The sequence below is a fragment of the Petromyzon marinus genome, chromosome 6 (assembly GCF_048934315.1).
Source record: "Petromyzon marinus isolate PM22_M1 ecotype Great Lakes invasive population chromosome 6, UKy_Petmar_22M1.pri1.0, whole genome shotgun sequence".
NCBI classification, from domain to species: Eukaryota; Metazoa; Chordata; class Hyperoartia; order Petromyzontiformes; family Petromyzontidae; genus Petromyzon; species Petromyzon marinus.
In genome coordinates, this window is record NC_133672.1 from 1,756,684 (window position 1) to 1,778,306 (window position 21,623).

The window sequence follows — 21,623 nt, forward strand, 5'->3', positions numbered from 1 at the left end:
GCCCCCAGCAACGCGCCAGACGGCTGCTGTGAGCAGTAGCAACGAGTCCGCCGAAAGAAATCCTCAAGGCTTCGTAAACACGGCGGTGGTACACGTGCAACCAGGTCACCGTCCGATGTAGCAAGCCCGTCGTTAACACACCGCTGGACGAAGGAGGAGTCTCCCCCCCCGCCCCCCCCCCCGTGTCGTTATGGGGGTTGTTTGACCATACTTCACCACGCTGGTCAGTATGGGTTGGTATAGCAGAGGGCAGGGGTGGGGGAGTGGGATATCACTCGCCACTGATCTTAGCTGTGACTGGGAAACGAAACGAAATTCGGTGAGCAGGTTCATAGCACCACGCACCCCACGTGTATCACACACAAACGACAAAGAAATCGTGAACGTCCCATTGGCAGCGTGCGTGACGTGACGTTTCTACGACACGACGGACGTGACTACAAGGAGAATAATAGCGGCGACTTCCCGTTTATGGTGTCGGGAGACGGGACCGCCGGTCGCCATCACTTATTAAATGCCACGTCAGAGCGCCGATTGAACTTTGCCGGGAGCCGCGAGCCGTGGCAGGTTAGCGCGCGCGTGCGTCAGTCTGGCCTTTCTGACGCCAAGCGAGGTGGCAGCGCAGTCCATCACCACTGCCAAAGCCACCGGTGGTGAAATGAAAACCCCCCGGTTTGGCACGAGGGTCCGCGGCACTTCTCGACCTTCGAGTTATTGCGTTTTATCGATCCGGCCGCGAATTTGCGCAAATAAAAAAAACTTCCGGGGGGGGGGGTTTTGATCGACGCAGCCGCGCGACGAGACTTCCTCGATCTCGCGCCGCACTCTCGCTCATCAGCGCTACACCCCCTCCGATTGGCTCATTTCTCGCTTGACAATGACCCCGCGGACCCGTTATTTTGCCACGGGGCATCCGATGTTAATGATTACTGTTGTTTCTCAGGGGTTGTAGGAGGAGCAGGCTCCTGCACCCGTCTGCCATGATAATCACACGTGACACTCCACGAGTAAAATGTTTTGCTGTCCGGTACGCGGTCGGGGCCAAGTGCGCGGGGTCGTGGTGCCGTCCCCTGTCCCCCCACAGCGTCGAGCCGGGCTCCAGCATCGCGCTGACGTCGTCACGCCCCCCCCCCCCGCCACCGACGCCCCCCCCGCCCGCCACCAACCCCACCCCCCCCCCCGCCACCGACCTCCCCACCACCACCATCCCCCCCTAACCACCCCCCCCGCCACCACCCCCCTGCCCACCTTTGATGTGGATCCAGCGCAAATATGCGGTGCAGGGCTCGCTATAACTTAAATAATATAAAACCCTTTTGTCAAGTCGATTCATTGGATGAGTCTTCTCCATGCCGTGTCGGTCAACAGAGTTGTTTGCCCCATATTTCACCGCATTGGTCACCGTGGGTGGGGCTGGGACCAGTTCAGATATCACGTGCCACCCATGTTGGCCACGGCCAGGAACCCAACCCGGGTCGCCGGATTTCCGAGTACAGTGCGCCAAAAACTACACCACCACGCCGCTCGCATCAGTCACGGGTAACTGTACGCCGGAAGCACGAGGTTATGAGGGTCAAGCACCCTGGGATGGGCTCAGGGTAAAACAGCTGTTAACAACGGCCATTAGCGCACCCTAGCATGCCCACAAGTCTCAAATGAGTGCCCCCCCCCCTCCCCTGCACACCCCCCAGAACAAACGAACGCGTGGGTATATTGCACACTGTACCCATACACTGTACTCCCCCCACTCCCCCCACCCCCCCCCACCGTTGGCGACTGTCCCCGAGTGGCATGCAGCGACTCACCCGACCCAGACTTTTGAAAGTTGTCGTTAAATTTCACCCCCAGCAAAAGTGCAGCCTCGCGATTGGTGCGCGACAGAATGGGAGATGGCACAGGTGCGGCGAAGGGGTTTTTTCACTGCGGCGTGGCGGCCACGCGAGCCATCGTGCCGCGCCGCCCGCTCACCTTTCAGCGCCGTGTTCACCTGCACGAACATCTTGCGCGGCTCCTTGCGCAGCATCACGGTGTCGCGCAGCGCGAGGAATCGCTGCTCCGTGTCATCATTCACGGCCGACAGCGCCGCGTACAGGGCCCTCCCGGCGTCCACGTCCGCCGTCGACTTGTACACCTGCGGGAGGAGCGGGGGTGTGGCGGGGGGGGGGGGGTTCAAGTTCACGTGGTCACGCTGAAAACCGGGCGAAGGGCGGGTTTGACGGACGGTAACACTGGGTCGAGCAGGACGGCTCCGGGCAGCTACACTGACATTCGGAGGGCGTTCTTATTTTGCCGTGCCACGCCGTGGTCCGCGTGCCATGCGCGCCGTGGCAGCACCTGCAGCTTGAGCAGGAAGTCTTGTATGGCGGCACGGCCCACGGTGGGGATCTTGGCGCGGTCGAGCGAGATGCGCGCATCGGGGCGCCCGTCCGCGCCCACCGTGTGCTCCACGCTCACGAGGCCGCCGCCCGCCTGCAGCAGCACCCGCAGGATCACGAACCGCGCCTGCATGTGAGCCTGCGGCAGCACGGAGACAGGGGGCAGAGAGGAAATGGAACACGAGAGATTTAACCAAAACAGAAACGTGGGTACGTGGGTGAAACAAAGAATGGGCAACAGGAACAGGGGCACGAGTATACAAATGAGATGGGACATGAGCTTGGGGGCATGGGGCCCAGGAACCACAGAAACACATTGACACAGTAACACGGAGACACAGGGATCGAGAGATGCCAAGCATGGAGATACGGAGGCATGGAGACGGCAAAACCGGGGGCAAAGAAACAGGGGCAGTGATGGAGAGGAGCAGGAGAGGCGCGCCGTGCACACAGAGGCGGTGCTCCAACACCGTACTCACGCCACCCGTGAGCAGGGCAAAGTCAAGTATTTACACGAACGTGTGTATTCCCTATAGGTGGGGCACGTGTGCTGCACGTGCAGGGGGAGGGGGGGGGGAAGACACGCGGTTGGCGCCCAGGCACCTGTCTCCAGGTGTCCGTCTCAGGCGTGTAGAACTCCAGCGCCAGCACGCCGGCGCGCACCATGGACAGCCAGTTGACGTAGGTCACGTCCTGCGCCGCGTTGCCCTCGTGCCCAAATATCCTGCGCGCGGGGGACCACGGGGAGCGCCGCGTCGTCACGGACACACGCGACACATGGACGCGCTACGAAACAAAGAGTCCCGTGAAGATTCCTGGTATAACCGAAATTGGGCATGGGGGCGGGGCAATGTGGGATTAGCAAGCACATTGAGGCCGGGACCATGCACGAGCGGTGGGTGTGGTTGCTGTCCAGAACGCCACGCAGCCGGTACCCACTTGAGGCCGCGTCGTCCTAGGGGAGGGCTCAGAAAAGATTCAGGTACCATGTGCCACTGGTGCTCGTCTTGGCCGAGAGTTCAGCCTCGCTTACTGGAGTCCGAGTGCGGTCACGTTTTTGTTTTACTAAATGCAAAATACCACGATGCCAATGACACTGAATGTTTACGTTGTGGACAGGCACACGTGCAAAATAACAAACTATTAGAACCCTTATATAACTTAAGTGGCATATGTGGTTCTAAATAAAACGCACGGCAGCCTGTTGTGTTTGTTTAACAAGTTTTGTTGAACCGTCCAAATCTACCTCAACCACACAAAATGTAGAATCGCTCTCGAAAATACCCGACATTTAAATAATTATCATCATCGTCGTCTCGCGTGGCACACGGCAATAACGACAAACGCGGAATTTAAATGAGGACAGACGGGCGGGGAGACGCGCGGAAACCCCGCGCTCGGCCTGTCAGGTGCGGCCAGCCGTGGTCAGATGCCCCGCAATTAAAGCCACAACAATACAACCAACTTGGCGCAATCGTAGCATGCGCAGCGCTGTCAAATTAGGCAACCGTGCATGAAAAGAACACGATGTATTTTCAAAACGAGCTGCAACACGGCAGGGTCTCGCACGCCGCGCAGGAATACAATTACGAAGTTACGAAAGAAACAAAAAAAATCGCAAAAATCATGTCCACGTTCGTCTGCGCGAGAAGCGACGGCGGGGGTAGGTCCCTCAACCAGGCGCGCGGCTTTCCCGCGCGCGCGGGAGCGCGCTTATTGAATGGAAAGCGACGATAACAAAAAGCAAATCGACTCGGCGATTTGTTTTAATGATCCTCACAATGGAGGCGGACGCGCGAGCGAGCCACGGCGCCGCACGCGCCTCCTCGCTCTCCCGAGCCGCTCCCCTTAACGGCCCCCCGCTGGGCTCCGTCACAGAGCTGCTCGCTTACTCCATTACTCGCGATTTGGGGGATCATTCAGCGTTTGTTTAGAGCGCCGCGCCGAGCGAGCTGCACACGCGGACTGTGCACTTCACCACACGGCTGTCAAGGAGAAAAAGCCCCGGCGGTGAGATTTAATTTATTTTCTCTCTCTCTCTCAAACCCTTTTACCCTGGAATTGGCCGCTCACTCGATTTGCTGCGCACGTCCGCGGCGATTTTCAAATTGTCCGATTATTGTTGTTGGTGGCAGCGATGGGGGGGGGGGGCAGCGGACTGACAGCGCGCGGCCAAATCGTAACCGTTCATCGCTGTGTGGAGTGCGTGCCAAGAGAGAGGGCACGAGAGAGAGCACGAGAGAGTGCCAACGAGCAGCCAAATTCATTGTGGGTGTGGCTCCCACGAGACACAATCTTCAATCGTAAGGCCGGCATCAGTGTAAATTATACGAGCACAGCACACAGACTACAGCACACGATAGCAGCCAACAGTGGAAGAGACCGCATCCCGCGAGATACCGTTAAATGCTTTTTAGAACTCTAGACATGAAGCAAAGAGTCAGATTTGAAAAAGCATTAGTCAGCGTCGCAACGACCACACTGCGCCGCCAATTACAGTTGATGGAAATTCAACGTTCCCATGGCACAGGCCAGTTTACTCCCGTTGCTTTAGCAACGTGGTACTCAGTTTAATGACACCCCCCCCCCCCCGCAATGAATGATGAAGCAGTAGAAACCCCCTAATGGGATCTGAACTCATAATATCAGATCGCGAGGACGGCAGTCCCCACCACCACTTGATGTTCGCTACGTCGCGCGATTTCATCACAACAGGGACCCCCCCCCCCCCTCCTCCGTACACAATAGAGGCGGCCGTAACGCAGCCAACCCGCGCATTGGCATTCTAAGAACAGAATCGATGCGTAAACAAATAAACATAGCTCATTTCTCCACGGCATGGCCGCATGCACAGCCGCAGGCATATCGATCGGCGGCCGCACGCATTAAAACGTCGGTTACGGCAAACGCGCGCACCCACAATTTAAACAAAGTGCTCGAGTGCCAGGGCACGGGTGGCACGTGCCAGGAAGCCGGCTCTTCAAGTGCCAGGGGTGGTGGAGCACGAACCCCACCGGCTGGCCTGCGACACGGCCATGCGGTGGCAGTGGAGTGGCGAGTTCCATAAACCTGTCCGTACGGGCCTTGACGTGTAGCCTATTAAAGTGCAGGTTCTCACTGGGCAATCTGGCTTCATCCTACACGTGCCACTGCTTTGGCCGTGGTGCACAAGCAAGTGCTGCGGAGATGGCCCAGTGTTGTTGACGAATGTTGAGTTTTAACATTTTAAAGATGAAAAAAATGTTTCCTTCGTTACAAAAAAATACAGAACCAGCCAACCGGATTCTACGACCGAATTCAATTGTGCGGCACCCACAGACGCGCAGCGCTTATTCCCACACAGACGAGGAGGGTGGCGGGGGGACGTTTTTCCGGGCGGTTGGGTGGAGGAGCAGAGACGGTACGCGTCCCCCCCCCACCCCCAACACCACCATGACGGTGCTGCAGCGGGGGTCACGCGGGGTCGACAGGCAGCTCAAGGCTCCGGCGGAGAGCGCTCGTTAAGCCGGCCCCGTGGAAATCCGCAGCGGCGCACGCTCTTCTGCCTGCGCGCTGGGCCGGCAGGAGGCTCGAACCCTCGCACGGCAAGTTGCCGGTTTGTGCCAAGCTTCCACTAAACGAGTGTGGTCAAGTATGGGCAAACCCATATGACCGACAGTGGGGGGGGGGAAGGCTTCATCTAGCAGTGAACTGAAAAAAGAGCACTGCACATACCTACTTTATTAAAATATAACATGAATGCCATGCGATAGCCATCATTCCAACGATTCTGTAATTGACCACAAACATGCCATCAATCATATTCTGGAAGATTAATGGTCAAATAATATTTATTTAACGTGGCTATCCTTTGGAGACTTGCTAAGTGGCATTTGACTGGAAACTGAATGCCTTCTTTGGCTTCCACGGGTGGTCGCTTCTCTGCTTCTGCTCCTAATGTCTGGAATTCACTTCCTCTTGAAATTCGTGTGGGTGACGTCTGCAGCCGCCCTTGTCCGGGTCAACACTTAAGACCTATTTGTTTTGGGTCTGAAGTGGGAACATGGCTAACGAGATTGTTGCGTTTCCCGTGAAGCATATATAAATGCAAATTGCATTGTAAATTTAAAACATATTTAGAAATTATCCAAACAATTTACAATGATGGAACAGACACTCAGGATTAAACGAAGTAACTAAACACACCGGAAATGAAGCCGGGCACGGAGACATGCTCTCCTCAAAGATATTTATCAATGGAAATTTCAAGACGGTGCAAATTGGACTACTACAAAAGCAGTGCATACAAAAATTTGAAAAATACAAACCATTTCAGAAAATGGAGACGAATATAACAATGGAAACGAAACGCAAGACGTTACAGCACAGAATGAGAAAGAGGGCTGTTAAGTTGCGCTCGAAACATGAGCAAAGCCAAAGTCACAACAACGCAAGTTCTCTAAAAACAAACCGAGATGCGTGTTGGGAGGGACACAGGAAAACGCACTGCGGTGCGTCAACCTCAGGTCCCAGTGCTCTTGGCCAAATTAACTTGACAATGAAAAGCAAACGCTCCCGTGTGCCTAAAGGAGGGTTTTCAATCTCTGCCTATTACTGATATGATGTGGAAACACGGACCGCACAGTACCTAGAGAAACACCCACGCGTAGGGGGTGATAACAACACCGTTACACAGAGTGCTCGCGTTCATAAACCCACTTGCTGTACTGCTACCTAACAGCCCAGCAGGTTGGGGAGTTGCCTCCGAAACCCTGGATTACGTTCATCACTGCGAGACGCCCGTTACCGCGGTAAGGCCATAGAGCGCCGCTGCCTCGGCGTAAATCACAGATTTGAAAAACTACTCGCAGCTGAATAATGAAAACGTAATATAGCTATGGCTCCCAAGGACCACCCAGAGAAAATGGATAACCCAATGAATGTCTCGGGCTCTTGATGGAAATGTGACAATGGATTGACAAGAAAAAGCTTCAGGAATTACTTTATTACATTTGTTCCAGCGGGAGTAATTTTTGGTGCCGAAGGCGGCGGGCGGCACTGGGGCAACGTGCACGCCCATCGCAGGAACAGCCCTCGGGTGACGCACGACGAGAAACCCCGACGGGTTGCGCTTAAGGCCCGGGGCGCTTCTGAGGGATTTCCTCGGCCGTGGTCACAATAGTGTGGGGGAGGGGCCAGCCACGCGGGGCATGGTGCCGTGGTATGCAATGACAAATTAGATGATAAATTAAGCATAAATCAGGACTCCATAAAACTTGCATCTTCTTAACTTTAGAATGTATAATTATATTTTTCTAAATGAAAATGCAGTTTTTAATATAAAAAATGAAACGCCAAGCGAGTATTTCACAGGAGACCAATTTCAGGGGATGGATTACTTAGGGATTAAAGCGGCAATTACAAGAGCTTTCACCCCCCCCCATCCACTTAATAGGAACACATTCGACTGATGATGGCAAATGAAATATAAAACAAACTAATACACCACCAGCGTTAACAACTCCTGCATTAAACTGGCAAACGACTCGCGCGCATTTCTAAACAGCAGTTTTAATTCACAACATTGTAACATAAATTATTCATATTACGCTTTTCGGATTAAGTAAAAATTTGGCAGATAGAACCCATGATGTGTCATCACCGACACTGTCCATTGAGCTGCCAGTCCAGATCCAGCCGGCTTATTGCCCAGGCAAAGGCCGTTAAGATTTGGCCACAACCTAACGCACCGATCGACGCCCTACAAATCTGCCAAGGAAACCAGCAGCTGCACACCTCCTCTTTTGGATGCGGCCAATGGAGAATCACCGTCGCCATGCAATCGTTATCTGGGCGATCATTGTAACGGGATGAGCGCTCACGCCAGATGACGCTCCACACGAGCGCCGGATTGTCAGCGTCGCGTGCCATGCGGCAGAGTGAGCAACGCAACGGCCCCGGAAGGGCCCGGAGTGTGCTGTACACGGCTTTCTGCCGCCTGCCCAACCCCATCGAGACAGTCCTCCCTAATTGAATAGCAAATTGCTATCGAGTTGATATTTCATAACGATCACATTTTTCTCAACGTCTCTCTGCGAGCTCCCAGAAGTGACGGTCACAAGGCGAGAGCTGGTGATGCGCCGGAGGGCAAATTAAATGGAGGAGACGCAGCGGCGAGGGGATAACGCTTATTAGCTCAAGATTAGTATGGATAATTTACACAGCCAAGATGTCTGTTTACGCTGTGCACCGATTGATGGCAATCCAGGGGGCATACGTCCATCCTGGAAAACAACGTAGGTCGGCTGAATGGGGGGAAGCAAGAGGACCTTGGGGGTGGAGGGCGAGAGGTCGGTGGGTGAGAGGGGCGTGTGGGGTGGGGGCTGGAGGAGGGTGGCCATCACTCGAGGGGACACACATGACGCCATGGCGTGCGGTTTGACGTCCGAGTGGGAAAGATATTCTGGCTTTTGCCAGCATGTTTTTGAGCACGTCTCACAACCGTGTGCCTGTTCGCTAATCTGGGACAAAGCAATGTTCTCTAAACAAAAATCACTGCAGGTGTTGTGTATAAATATATAAAAAATTACCCGGCTACGGCAAATTATAACAAAGAAAAACATTTACCGACATTGAATAGAATTAATGCCATGCTGTATGCTCGCGTGCGAAGCTGCCTCTACCCATAATGCCCCGTTGGAGATGGGCATGCGGTCACCTACACGCTGCATCACAGGTCACATGGTTACCCTGAAGCCACATGCAACAAATACCTCGGTTGGCTGTCAAGGCTCTGCACAATAAGCTACAAAAATGAAAACCCACAGTCAGTATTAAACAAGATTATTCTTACAAGTTTTGTCATTAATTGTCGATGATCTGGAATGTTAATAATACATTTTTAAAACAGGAACATTACGATACCTCTATTTATCTAGGAAAAATATGCACAGCTGCCAATCGCGAGGTCCCGAGTTCAATCCCAGGTCAGGATGTAGTCCATCTTCATCATCATCAATCATCATCATCCATTTTGGGGATGGTAAAATGAGCAACAAGTCATGGGCGAAGCGGCCCCCACCTATCGTTTAAGCCAAGATCTGGCAGCCCGAGATATTTATCCGTTTGGTCTCTTGAAGGATGTTTGGCTCCTTGAAAATGGTGCTCGCAAAAGGGTACCGTTGACACTGATGCATCCTTTGATCAGGATGGAAAGATGGGCCTGGTTCTAACGTTGGCACGCACGCGCGTAGAAAAGCACCAAGAATGTTGAAAAACGGCCAAACATTCACGACGTTCCCATGATTGAATGTATAAAAGTTTTGTATTGGTTCAATAAAAATAAGTTATCGGGGGGGGGGGGAGGGGGGGGGAAATAAAATCCTGAGACGTAACTTTTCAGGACACCTCGTAATTCTCACTGCCGAATTCGGAGCAGCGAGTTGCAAGCGAGCCCCAGCGCACCGCTCGTTTGAGCAACTGTCCGCCACATCTGGCCTAATTGGCACCCCAGGTCATAGAGCAATGGTCCTGTGCCTTAGAGGTTAACAGGCTGCAGAGGTCGGGGTGCCCAGTGGTTGGTCGCAGCCACGCGCCGCGGCGAATGCGCTCCTCCGCCATGATAAATACCTGGTGCCGCTACCTATCAGAAAAATTCGCTTTGGGGGGGCCCGTAGGACCCAGTAACGGCTGTGTTGGTGGGCATGATGTAACTGTGCACCTTTCTTGAAAAGACGAGGATAGATAGTGCCGAGATCACGGATATGGTTGGAGCTGCCAATTGGCCGCAGCGCGATTGTTCAGAGTGGCAGCGTCTCCCACAACAGCAACAGGCAAAAAAAAGACTTGAGGCGAAATGTATTGGTTTACACGCTCCCGCCGCTATTATTAAGTCGCGCCCGCCTGCCCTGCATGCTTTGCCTAAGCCATCCCCCTACGGCCACCACCGTGACTTCAACGGGGTCTCTGCAATGGGGCAATTTATTTACTTTCGACTCAGCCGAGCGCTGTGTGCATGCTCCATCAGATGTACCCTGGCTCGCACGAGGCTCTCCGAGGGAGGTGCAGCCTAACGGGCTATGGTGGGGTAGTGCACACCGTAGCGATTTCTCAACGTAAAACAAATAAAACAAGGTGCACACTTGTGCAACTCGGGTCCGCAGGAAGTTTTGCTGCGCACTCTCTCCACTTTAGCGGAAGAGGTCAGAGTGGGCGACCATCGGGGGCTGGGCGACGGCCGTGCATGAGGTTCCTACAGGTGGCCGAGCTTATTCGGTGGGGCAAGCGGAGAGTGACGGGCGCAGGGCATGGGTGCTACTGGACGGAGCAGGCGTTTAATTTTCCTTTAGAGTGCGGTGAACTTTCTCATTACAAACGAGCTGTTCAGTTTTGGGAATTTGCGATTATGGGTTGGAGCACTGGAAAACCGTCATCTACTCTTGTGGACGGTCACATGGGCGCCTTGAACGCTCACTTGACAGCAGATGTTCGCGTTCATGCTCACAGTACACTCAAGGCAGCAGCGGTAACTAAACTGTCGGCCGAGTGCACAGTGGTTCATTGGCGGGGACGCCAACCACTCGTGGAGCCAGCGACGTTTCAAATCAATCAACCATTCAAGTGGGCAATGCTTCTCCGATGTCCACTGTGCTCAGGCTAGACACCACGGCTCGTACTGGTGGCCCAGCTGCCAACGCACGCGGAGGACTCCCATCACGGGCGCTTACGACGAATGAGTGGTGCAGCCACCGTGAACCATTTCACCCCTTCAATTATTCATATTTATTCATTACGTGGCCCAGTCGGGCAGAAAACTTTAATTAAACATTCTAAACAGCAGCTGCAGCAGCGAGCGCGAGGAAAGCCATACGTGACGGATCAGTGAGGTTTCGCCCCTTTTTTTTTGTTCCCACCCACGGACGACTCTTCCTTTTGTGCTCACGAGCCGTGGAATTGCGGTGCTGATGAGGCACAGCGAAGGCTGCCACTGAATCACAGCACATAATTAAAAAACCCAATTCGGGCTTCAAAACTTAACAGCACTATTTATGAGCATCATTTAATGCCTGGGCCCAGGCAACCATTCATAAGAGTTATGATCATTGCCAGGCCAAAGCGGCCAATAAGCAACGCTTAAATCATGCGCCCACCACGTGAAGGCAGCTGTAACGGAGACGGTGGTGCGGGAAGATGGCAGGCCAGCGCGACGTGGAGGGGAGAACAAGGAAAACATAAACGCTCTCAAACTTGCGTTCTAACAATCGCTTGCATTGCACGAGGGGAAGCAGGTCCAGAGGTTCCCATCCGCGCCACGTCCGCTCGCGCTCCCACGTCCCTCCCGTTCCCCCCCCCGCCCCCCCAAGGGCCCACCCGTGACCGCGCAGCCTCGAGAAACGCACAGACAACCGCCGTCTCTCAAAAATGGCCCCTCTTCAACCAACGCCCTCTCGCTCAGACCCCAGCATGTGCCCACGCCTCGGTCTCATCTCCCACATCTTCCCACGGTCATCGTCAGAGCGACGCCACCCGGCGCCCGCCCGTCCCCCCGGCTCCCCGCCCTGCGGAGCGTCCTGCGCCGCGCTTGCGCCGTTCGCTCGGCGTTATCGGGCGATTTACGAGCGCGGGAGCCGGCTCGCGGCGACTTTATCTCGCCCCCACGGCTGCCGGGGAAAGCCAATTACCAATGCTCGCTGGACCGCGGCAAGATGGCCCGGTGTTAAAAAAAAGGTGGGGGGGGGGGGAGGAAAATGGAACAGAAAACTGAAGGACACAGAGCTGCGTAAGCAGTTTGTCCCACCATGGCGTGGCACGGGATTCCGACAAAGTCCTGAGCATAAATCCACTTAAACTGTCCCATCGTGCTGGGGATTGCAAAAATAAATTAAAACAAAAAGTAAATAAAATATAAAACATGAGTTTTCGATCCAGCGCGGGGCTCCGGAAGGCGAGGCTGCCAACTGGCCGAAGATACATTCTTTGCCACGCACAGGGTTTGGTGCATTCTTGAATAATGCCACGCTCAACATTTTTCTGCTCGCCCGTTAATAAAGTTTTTATCTCCTTGGCTGCACAGTATTTGTACAGACTCTCGTCTCGTCAGTTATTCGTGTGTGTAAACTGAAAAAGGTGCCCGACGGATAGTACACACGTACATCGCTCCTGTTCTCAGTGTGTGTGCGACTCACCGCAGCACGCCGAGGTCGAGGCTCAGATAGAGCCCCACGCTCTCGGCTCGGCACTCCTCGTACGTGGACGCGATGGACGAGAACTTGCCGTCCCACGTCTCCTTAGACTTGTACCAGCTCTTGATCTGTACACAGGGTTCAAGTGGGGGTTAGGGTGAATGTTAAGAGTAGTGGTCAAGTTTGGGAATGGGGTTGTGGTTGACCGTGGGCATTTCAGTCGCGCCGCGATTCATCCCGCCAACAATTTTTGATCAACTACCACGACCTGGGGGACGAAATTAAATTCCTAAAAAATATATATTAGGTCTCCTTTCTGCCATGTCTTTGGTAATGTTTGTCGATTATTCCGCCTTGGAGTGTCGAAGCGTGTTCCCGCCAATAGCCCAATGGGCCCCACAGCACGTGGAAAAAAATAACTAAACCAAACATTTAGCAAAGCAACATTAGCATATAATGCGGTGTAACACGCACCGCGTACCGAGAATGCAAGCGTCGCCTGTGCGCGAGAATAAATGAGAAACGGTACTTCAGATGCATGACGCAATGGAATTATTGCACATCACTAAACACGTGGGCATGCTTAAAATTACCCACAGCGCTAAGGATAACTACCACCACCCCCCTAGAACCTGCTACCACTTGGGAGTCACCGTTAATGAAATCGTTATGTCGGAACGAACGGTGCCATTTCCATAATTATTATTTTAAAGACTTCCTTGAGAGGTGGGGACATTTGTGCCAATTATCCTCCATCACCCACTAAGTGCAACATCCATAATCTTTAGTTTGTGTTGCACTTGCAGACTTAAAAAAATAAAACGAAACTCATTGGCCGCAAACGGCGGGAGCCCTAAGTTGGAATTCGTTCATAAACGTTGGGCGAAATTTAATTGAGCGGCAAAAGCCTCCTCTCAGAGCCCTCATAACCGCTGGTCGCCCGACCAGAACTTATTAAAAGTGCTCAATTAATAATTCGGTGGGCATCCGCGACGACGCAGGGACTTGCGAGCGGGCCCCCGAAAAATGGAGTCGTAGCGATTTTGGGGGGGGGGGGGGGGGGTAAAAAAACCACGGAGACGACAACATCAAGATTAATAAATAAAACGCAAACCAAGCGGGGCAAACGATGCAAGAGCGGCGTGAACGCCGCTGCCTCCGAGACGGGCACCGTGTGTCATTTGCGATTGCATTCACTACCTGCTCTTTAAAAAAAGAGCCTCAGCGGTCTAATTTGGCGGCGGCACATCATCCCAACACAGCACAAACGAAAAATCAAAGCTGCGAGCGCCCCGGCAACGATTACAGGATGTCCGGGGGGCTCAGGGGAGCGAGCGGCCACGGTTCAAACGAGACGAGGGGGGGGGGCAAACGGCGGGATAATGGAGGGGGGTGGAGGCATCGTTGAGGATTTACTTTTCTCAAATCAACGTCAGCGCCGCCGCACACGAGCCTGACCGGTCAAGTCAACGCAAAACCACTTTAGCAGGCCCTCCCCCCGACCGTGCCACCCGACCCTCGTCACCCGCATGTAACAACCGTGGTGCTCGGCGACAGCGAGCCTGGGGCGGTCCGGGAAACTGGGCACGCTTGATAAGGTTGGGGGGAGGGCTTTCACCACTCATCCCCACTTACCCTCCCCCCCATCTGCGAGTTCGATCGGCAAGGTTTGGGGTTACGACTGCACTCAATTATTGATTATGCTTCTTATCGATAATGGTTGAGTTGGTACCGTTTCGCTGTCTCGTTTGTAAAGTTGCATTCACTTCGCCATCCCAAACGCAGCAATGGTATACAATTTGCCTATAATTAGCATATGTTGTATGAACACTTATTTTCTACAAGCACGATTTAATGCATTAATTGTAAGAATACATTTAAAACCATCAAAATATGGATTAATACACGTAAATGCGGAACGTGAACAAGTAAAAACCATAGCAACGGACAAAGTTAGCTCATAAGAGAGGAAATGCAAACAGCGATGTAAGAGCAGAGATGGAATTTTTACGTCGTAGAACTTAAATCTTTGTACAGGCGAGCGGCGATTTAAAAAGGAAGACGCACCTCGTCCATGTCCCAGGCTGCCTGGCACGAGCTGGGAGGAGAGTTGTCACAGCACTGGGTGACAGCACTGGGTGACAGCACTGGGTGACAGCACTGGGTGACAGCACTGGGTGACAGCACTGGGTGACAGCACTGGGTGACAGCACTGGGTGACACCACTCCCACAACACTTCAACACGGTAATGCGCCGACATTTTTGAAGTGCTACGCTTGGGGTGACCAAAACGTTAGTCTTTTCCCCCTCCCCCCACACATACTCTCTAGTCAGCCAGCCTAGACGCTTATCTACAAAAGCCATCTGCGTTTTTGGAATGCATCCTTCTTTTAAAGTCGAGCCTCGCGAGGAGGGACATCACGCCGCTGCTCACCTCGCGCAGTCAAAGTTACATTGCCGCCCCCCCCCCCCCCGTGTAAATAAAGTGGGCATAAATTCTGATTTAAAGCTTTCGTGACTGCAGGGATTCATATTCTTGGTTCTATCGGTAAAGTCACGTAGAAGGGAAACAATAAAATAATAAAAATATAACACAATAAAATTATCACGTTTCGACTGCAACACAAGCAATCATCATCAGGTGTGAAAACCACAGCAAGAGCATTTTAAGAAAGTGGCGGTTATTTTCAACGTTAGCACCACAGAGAGCAATTTGACGGTTTGTTCAGATGGACGAGTCCATCTATGTTCGGAGAAGAGTGGGGAGACCAAAATTATGGATGGGGTCTGAAAGCCACCATAAGCGTGAACAATCAATTAAGACCCGAAATGGTTTATCAAATCCTTCCAATGATTGCTAAGCCAGAATCCATCTTCTCGGTTGAAATTGTCTCTGTGTTTGTATGTGGATAGCCTCATGAACGAATCTCTCATGGTAGCCAGATGTCTTGCAAATAAGTCAATGTCATGTGAGCCTACTGAATTATAACAGTGATCTGCTACGGCCGAGGTGTTGGTCCTACCGTGTTTTAGGTCTGCTTTGTGTTCACGAATGCGGTCCGAGACACGTCGTTTGGTTTCTCCAATGTAACTACTACCACAGAGGCAACTTAGTTTGTAGACACCAGGGTACTGTATGTCCGGAATCACATCTTTTACAGACGGAACCAGATCACGGATTTTATGTAATGTGTTGAATCGGATCTGGATCTTGTGATCATTCAAGATTTTGGAGATCTTTTTTGTCATCCCCGCAATGTAGGGTAATGTGATGGTTTTTAATGGCTCCTCAAAAGGGTCCTTCTTCATGGTTGGAGTGATAGCTTTGCGGATTGTGTAGTCGGAATAACCATTAGCCTTAAGAGCTTGGTGTACGTGTTTGAGTTCACTGGCTATGTGTTCCTGGTCGGATATGCATTGGGCTCTATGGTGCAGAGTCTTGATGAGGGAATTCTTCTGGGATGGATGGTGGTGGGAATCCAGTTTCAGGTAAGCATCAGTATGGGTATCTTTCCTGTAGAGTGGCTCATTGAACCATCAGGTCTCTTTTTTATTAGGACATCCAAAAAAGGTAGCTTGCCATCTTTTTTATTATTTTATTGTTTCCCTTCTACGTGACTTTACCGAAAGAACCAAGAATATAAAGTGGGCACAATTACACTGCTCCAGGACCAAAGACACGGCCACCGCAATTGCAACGGGTTTTTATGGCAAGTGTAATAAATGGGTGAATGTCCGGGCGTGGCGGTAATTGGACCGGTAATGGCTGGAATATGTTGCGATATACTTAAACCCTAGCCTACGTAAAAAGGCAACGGGCGTCACATGTGAACCGCAGCCAATTGTTATTGATAGAAATTACCGCGCCCGGCACTCCGTCACGACTGCAGACCGAGGCACGTAAACAACAAATATAAATGGTGTCGGTGGGCTCGCCGGGTCGGGAGACTCGTAAAAACGGCCGTGTCCGCAGCTCCGAGCCGCTCAGACCCTGCATTGAACCTGGGGTGGCCACCACCTGCGGTTAATCTACGAACCCATGTGGCAAGCCGATGGTCTCGGCCCCAACACCAACAACTGCGCATTGCGAGTTCTACATCGTGAGAGCTGCCACGGTGGAACGGAGAGCACACCACACTCACAAACCAGAGATCGACCGGTTCGATTCCATCTCCCGGCGTGGTTGCTTAAACTGGGGTGGCGGCCCAGTTTATCAAATCACCTCCCCCCACCTCCATCCACTTTAAGGCATTTATTCCACCAAGTGGACAAGAGGCTTCAGCAGGAATTCTTTAACATGTCTTGCAGCTGTTCTCCGACACAAGGTGGTACACTCATCACTAAGAGGTCCTATTAGCAGTGTCCTCACCGCTTCGCACGACGCAGAAAGCGCTCCAGAAAAAACGGCTGAGAAAAAAACCACACAAACATAATAAGTTCGACACAAGTCAACTCTGTCACACGACCATAACGCCCATATCGTTAATTGCTCAATCCCCAATTACACACACGTCATCGGCGCCTGCATGCTGCTCGTTTTCCCCTGCACTTGTTTCGCTGTTTTACATTCGGCAGATGGGCGTTCACGAAGCAGTAAATGTCACGCGCCAGCATCAATCTCCGCCTTCATTCCACTCCACTCGTAGTTTTTATTTATTATTGCGGACGCACAACACCATTTGTGCCCTACACGCACGCGTGCCCGTCCCCCTGCGTCTGTGCGTAATTACGCAGTGGGAGCAGCACCGTGGTTAATGATAGCGCTGCGCCACGATCCTGGCCACCTGGGTTTAGATCTCAGATCTGGATGCTCAACATAAGCAGCGTGCGCATTCTGAACCTGGGCTAGGTTGGCTTAGCCTTATAAAGGACAGGTCGGTGCGTGTGAACATCAGCGCAAGAGAAACAAAGGCAGCCGGGCATGAATGCTTCCAATCGCACCACCTCTGGCCAAGCTCTTAACCCAAAAGTCTGAGAATAAAAGCCCACAGTTTAAAGATTATAATATTGTTTTATTTGCGCCGTGTTGAGTAACGGAAGTTGGTGACCATTTACAAAACAATCGTTCAAACGTTTCAACAATAAGACACGTTTAGAATAGGTAGGGTCACTTTGTCAACTGCTCCTTTAAATGCAATTTATGGAGTTGGTCAAATAATCCCAATATCGGAGCACAGAGCTGGGGGGAGAGGGACAAAATCGTTGGCGCCGGTTCTGGCTGCCTTCCAGCCGATTTTTAATGCCGACATGCAACTTGGACGAATGAAGCTATGCAAAACATTTCATAAATGCCATCACGTCATTGTTATTATCCATCACCTGTACCAACGAGATGCTAGGGTAGCAGTGTGACAAACCCACAAAGTTCCTTGCCGGGTGCTGTACGCAGCAGGAACGTGGGATCGGACGACGCTCACCAACGGCGTGAGGCTACGAGGCACAGTGCGAGAAACACAGCAGCAGTCTGCGTGTCGTCCCCACTTATACTCGGGCTGTCTTGCCCACACACACAGCAAGAGAGGGGGGGGGGCATGCAATTGGGGTACAGTATGGATCCTTTCCCAAGAGGATTTGCAGATTGTCCGCTTGTTTATTTTGACATTCTTGCACGCTGGTGCTCAAGATTCTCGTGCGTTATGAATTTATTTTTAGCGGCGAACTATGACCAACATCTCGGCGAGGAGGTCCTGCACCCACAAACGTCTGGCCCACAAACTCTACCGATGGAGACACTGAATGTCAAAACCAGTCAAGTGTTCGCTTGCGTTGAACCAATGCTGACGAACGAATTCACGCCGAGAAGTCCGTGGCCGATGGCAGTGAAAATGTGGAGGGACGAATGCGGGAAGGAAGCGTTACCGACTGCCGATTTACTTTCTTGTGAGCTACTGCAGTTCATATTATATCAGCGTGTCAGCCACGTAACCATGAACCGGTCCACAGTGCGTGCACAGAATCTATAATTTTCAATTGGCATCATGTTGAATGCGATGGATTGGTGTTACCCCTGCAGCTACAAGAGGCGCTAGATTGACAACGTGAAGTGAATAGGTTCTTGAATTGAATAAGGACAACGAAATTGCCACGTGCCGATAAACGACTGCTGCGTCTCATCCACACACCGCACAGCACAGCGCTCCACCTGCCGCTCCGTCTCTCGTTGCGTATACATAACCTTGCCCAAAAATCAGGAAATGCGTAAACGGTTACCTAATCGCAACTCTGATGGCGCTGTTTGTTTCTGGCCACTTGACTTGAGGCGATGCTGAACAATAGGTTTAAAAAAAACACACAAAAAATTGCATTGCAGGTGTTGTGTTAGCCTTCACACGCGTTCGGTGACGAGTCTTGGGGACTGCAGTGGACATCAGCCTGGCCTCTACCATTCAATGAATCCGTATTGAACATGTACTGCCGATCAAAACCACGCGACGAATTCGGTCATTTACACCGACATCAGAGCAGGCTGGAAATAATTTTTGTTGAAAGTCGACGTGAAAAGTTATGGGGACTTAAAAGCTCCACGTAAATAAAAGCACACTGCGTGTCTGGGAGCAGCAGCGTGGCGGCTTGCAGGCGTCAACATCGATATATGGGGACGGACCGAGAGCCACGTGCATTTTCTGTTCGGGGAGAATCCACACGTATGTTCAGATCCTCTCCCCCGTGTTAGGGTTCCATCTCTCTCCCCACGGGCGACCATTGTAAATTGCCAATCATCAGCCCCCATTTTCTGCCTCTACGCTCCTGTCGCACGATGACATTTTCAATCATTTGTGACACTCAGATTTCTTTTCTCCAATCAGTTTTGCATTTTTGCAAATTATGTCAAGGTCCCATCCCTTTACATTTCTCTTTCATGGGTCTTTGCGGTTGTCGGTCAATTGGCTTTCAAAACCTTCACCCCCACTTTCAATGCACTACTCAGTAACACGCTCATTAATTCACGAAACAAAGTGGTGACATCCATTTCATCGATTTATTTTATTAGCATACAAATCTGTTGCTTAAGAGTTCATTTAAAATCCGTTTCCTGCTCAACCAAAGAAGCTGAATTGCTAAACAACCTCGGACTTCAAAATCAGAACTTTAATTACCGTTCCAAAGAATAATAATTCTGCTATCTCTGTAAACACGCCATACAAAAGCAGGCGTATGCCAACATAGGATTCAGTATTGCCCCCTCTTTGGCCAAGTTTCAGCACAACTTGCACTGCACCAGTCTGTGGTCGTGTCCGGCGTTGAATTTATTGAGGATTCCGATGTCTGCGATCCGTCCGTTAGAACCAAGGTGGTCTCGTTCAAACTCATCAGATTGTGGTTCTTGCCATGCCCATTTCCTCGATTCCTCGTTTGTTAAACAAATCTATGATTAATTTATCGCCCAGATGCGTGCGTTGTGGACACGCAACTCCTCCGCTAGAGATTCACACTGGCTACCTATTTCAACTGCTGGCTCTCATGTTCCAGTTACTGCACCATGCAAAAAAAAAAATCGCACCTCCGATAAGGTTGACTACGGTGCAAGAGAAGTTGAACATATATACAGACAAGGCACAGACCACTCACGTTTATCTACCTTGTTGCAGCCGTATACCTTCACCAATAACTGCCAATAACCACTAAGTGACGGTGATGTCACCACGGCGCCTGTGCCAGGCTAGGTGCACTTTGAGGCCACGAAGTGTCGAAGGCTCGCCAACAGGTCACGGGACAGACCCAGGTGCCATGGGTTTCGTTGACCGAGATGACTGGTAGATGCACTAGCGGTAACCCCCTACCTGTGCCAACTTGCTGTATTTTATCCAACCGGCGCTCCGCTCGTTGCGAGTGTCGCTCCTCCGCCCTCCGTTGTTGTTGGAGGGCGACTGCCTCCAACTGCCCAGTAGCCTCAAGGTGCACCTAGCCTGGCACTGCCTAGCAGCAGCGTCCTTCACGAGCCTCCTCCACTGAAGCCGATCTTGACACGGCTGGTACCACTCTTTGGCAAGTTCACTCAGCTCCACATTCTCCCAATTTTTCTTCAGTCCATGTCGTACCCGTGTAGCCCCCTCTATGCGGCCCAACAAAAGCTGCTTGGGTTTGCGATGGGGCCGAGTATGCCGGCTACATGACCCAGCCAACGCAACCTCGCCAGCCGGAGGCGCTCGCCGATGGGAATGTGTCCAGATCTCAGCACACGCACGTACGCTTGGATTAGAAGCATACACGCCCGGCTGCCTTTGCCTCTCGAGCACTTTCATGTTCACACGAACCAGCCAACCTAGGCCAGATTCAGAAAGCTCACGCTGCCGACGTGGAGCAGCAGGGCCAGGAATCAAACCCAGGTGGTCGGGACTGTGGCGCAAGCGCAATCATTAACCGCGATGTCACGCCCACCGTGTAATTGTTTAATAGGCAAACGTGTGCGCACTAGGCACAAGGACATATTTCGTCTACAATGACAGTTCTCCAAACACCGCACGCCAACGTCAGACCTGCGTTTGCTACACGAATGCGAGTCATGGTACTCCGACCGAGAATCACCGCAATGATGAACTCTGATCAATTCAAATAAAGAGTGGAGTCCAATATGTTTTAAATTAGCCGTTAATGTCAAATGGAGAGTTTCGCAATATTGTATTAACGCAAGTTTTTTTGTATGGTAATTGGTTGAGGTATTTAGAGACGTGCGTGTATCGTTCACTTGCCGTGTCCACAGTTCGTGTATAGCTTAACAAATGGAATTCATGACGAAGCAAAACGTATTGAAGATAAAAGGACGACAAGTATTGTTGCGCAATCTCGTTCACAAATGTGACGTTCGTCTCCAAATGCACAGATTATCAGAGGGCTTTTACCACCCACTAATACTACACACGACACGCTCCCAGCATCGCGAGACAGCAGCGGCTGGGCGGGGGGGGGGGGGGGTTAACTCTCCGCCAAACCTCACAGCCTCCATGGGCAAGAACATTACGGACTCGGCTACCCAGCCGCGTAACGCGGCAACAAAGTGAAGCCCTCTCGTATAAGCCTCGCGATAAAAACCACTCGCAACTGCACAGCGCTCGCTCCCTCCCCTACCCGCACGGCGCATGCATTAAA

The 21,623-nt window shown here is 52.0% G+C and overlaps 1 protein-coding gene across 3 annotated transcripts in view; it reads right to left on the bottom strand.

Annotated features, from left to right (window-relative positions):
* The window catches only part of DPP3 (dipeptidyl peptidase 3), a 70,078-nt gene that overhangs the window by 9,284 nt on the left and 39,171 nt on the right, over window positions 1–21,623 (bottom strand). For all 3 annotated transcript variants that reach the window (XM_032948430.2, XM_032948431.2, XM_076063587.1), the window contains exons 14-17: window positions 12,539–12,663; window positions 2,979–3,099; window positions 2,335–2,514; window positions 1,969–2,131 (exon numbers count right to left, since the gene is read on the bottom strand). In XM_032948430.2, coding sequence (XP_032804321.1) covers window positions 1,969–2,131; window positions 2,335–2,514; window positions 2,979–3,099; window positions 12,539–12,663 — 589 coding nt within the window. The remainder of the gene's footprint in view (window positions 1–1,968; window positions 2,132–2,334; window positions 2,515–2,978; window positions 3,100–12,538; window positions 12,664–21,623) is intronic.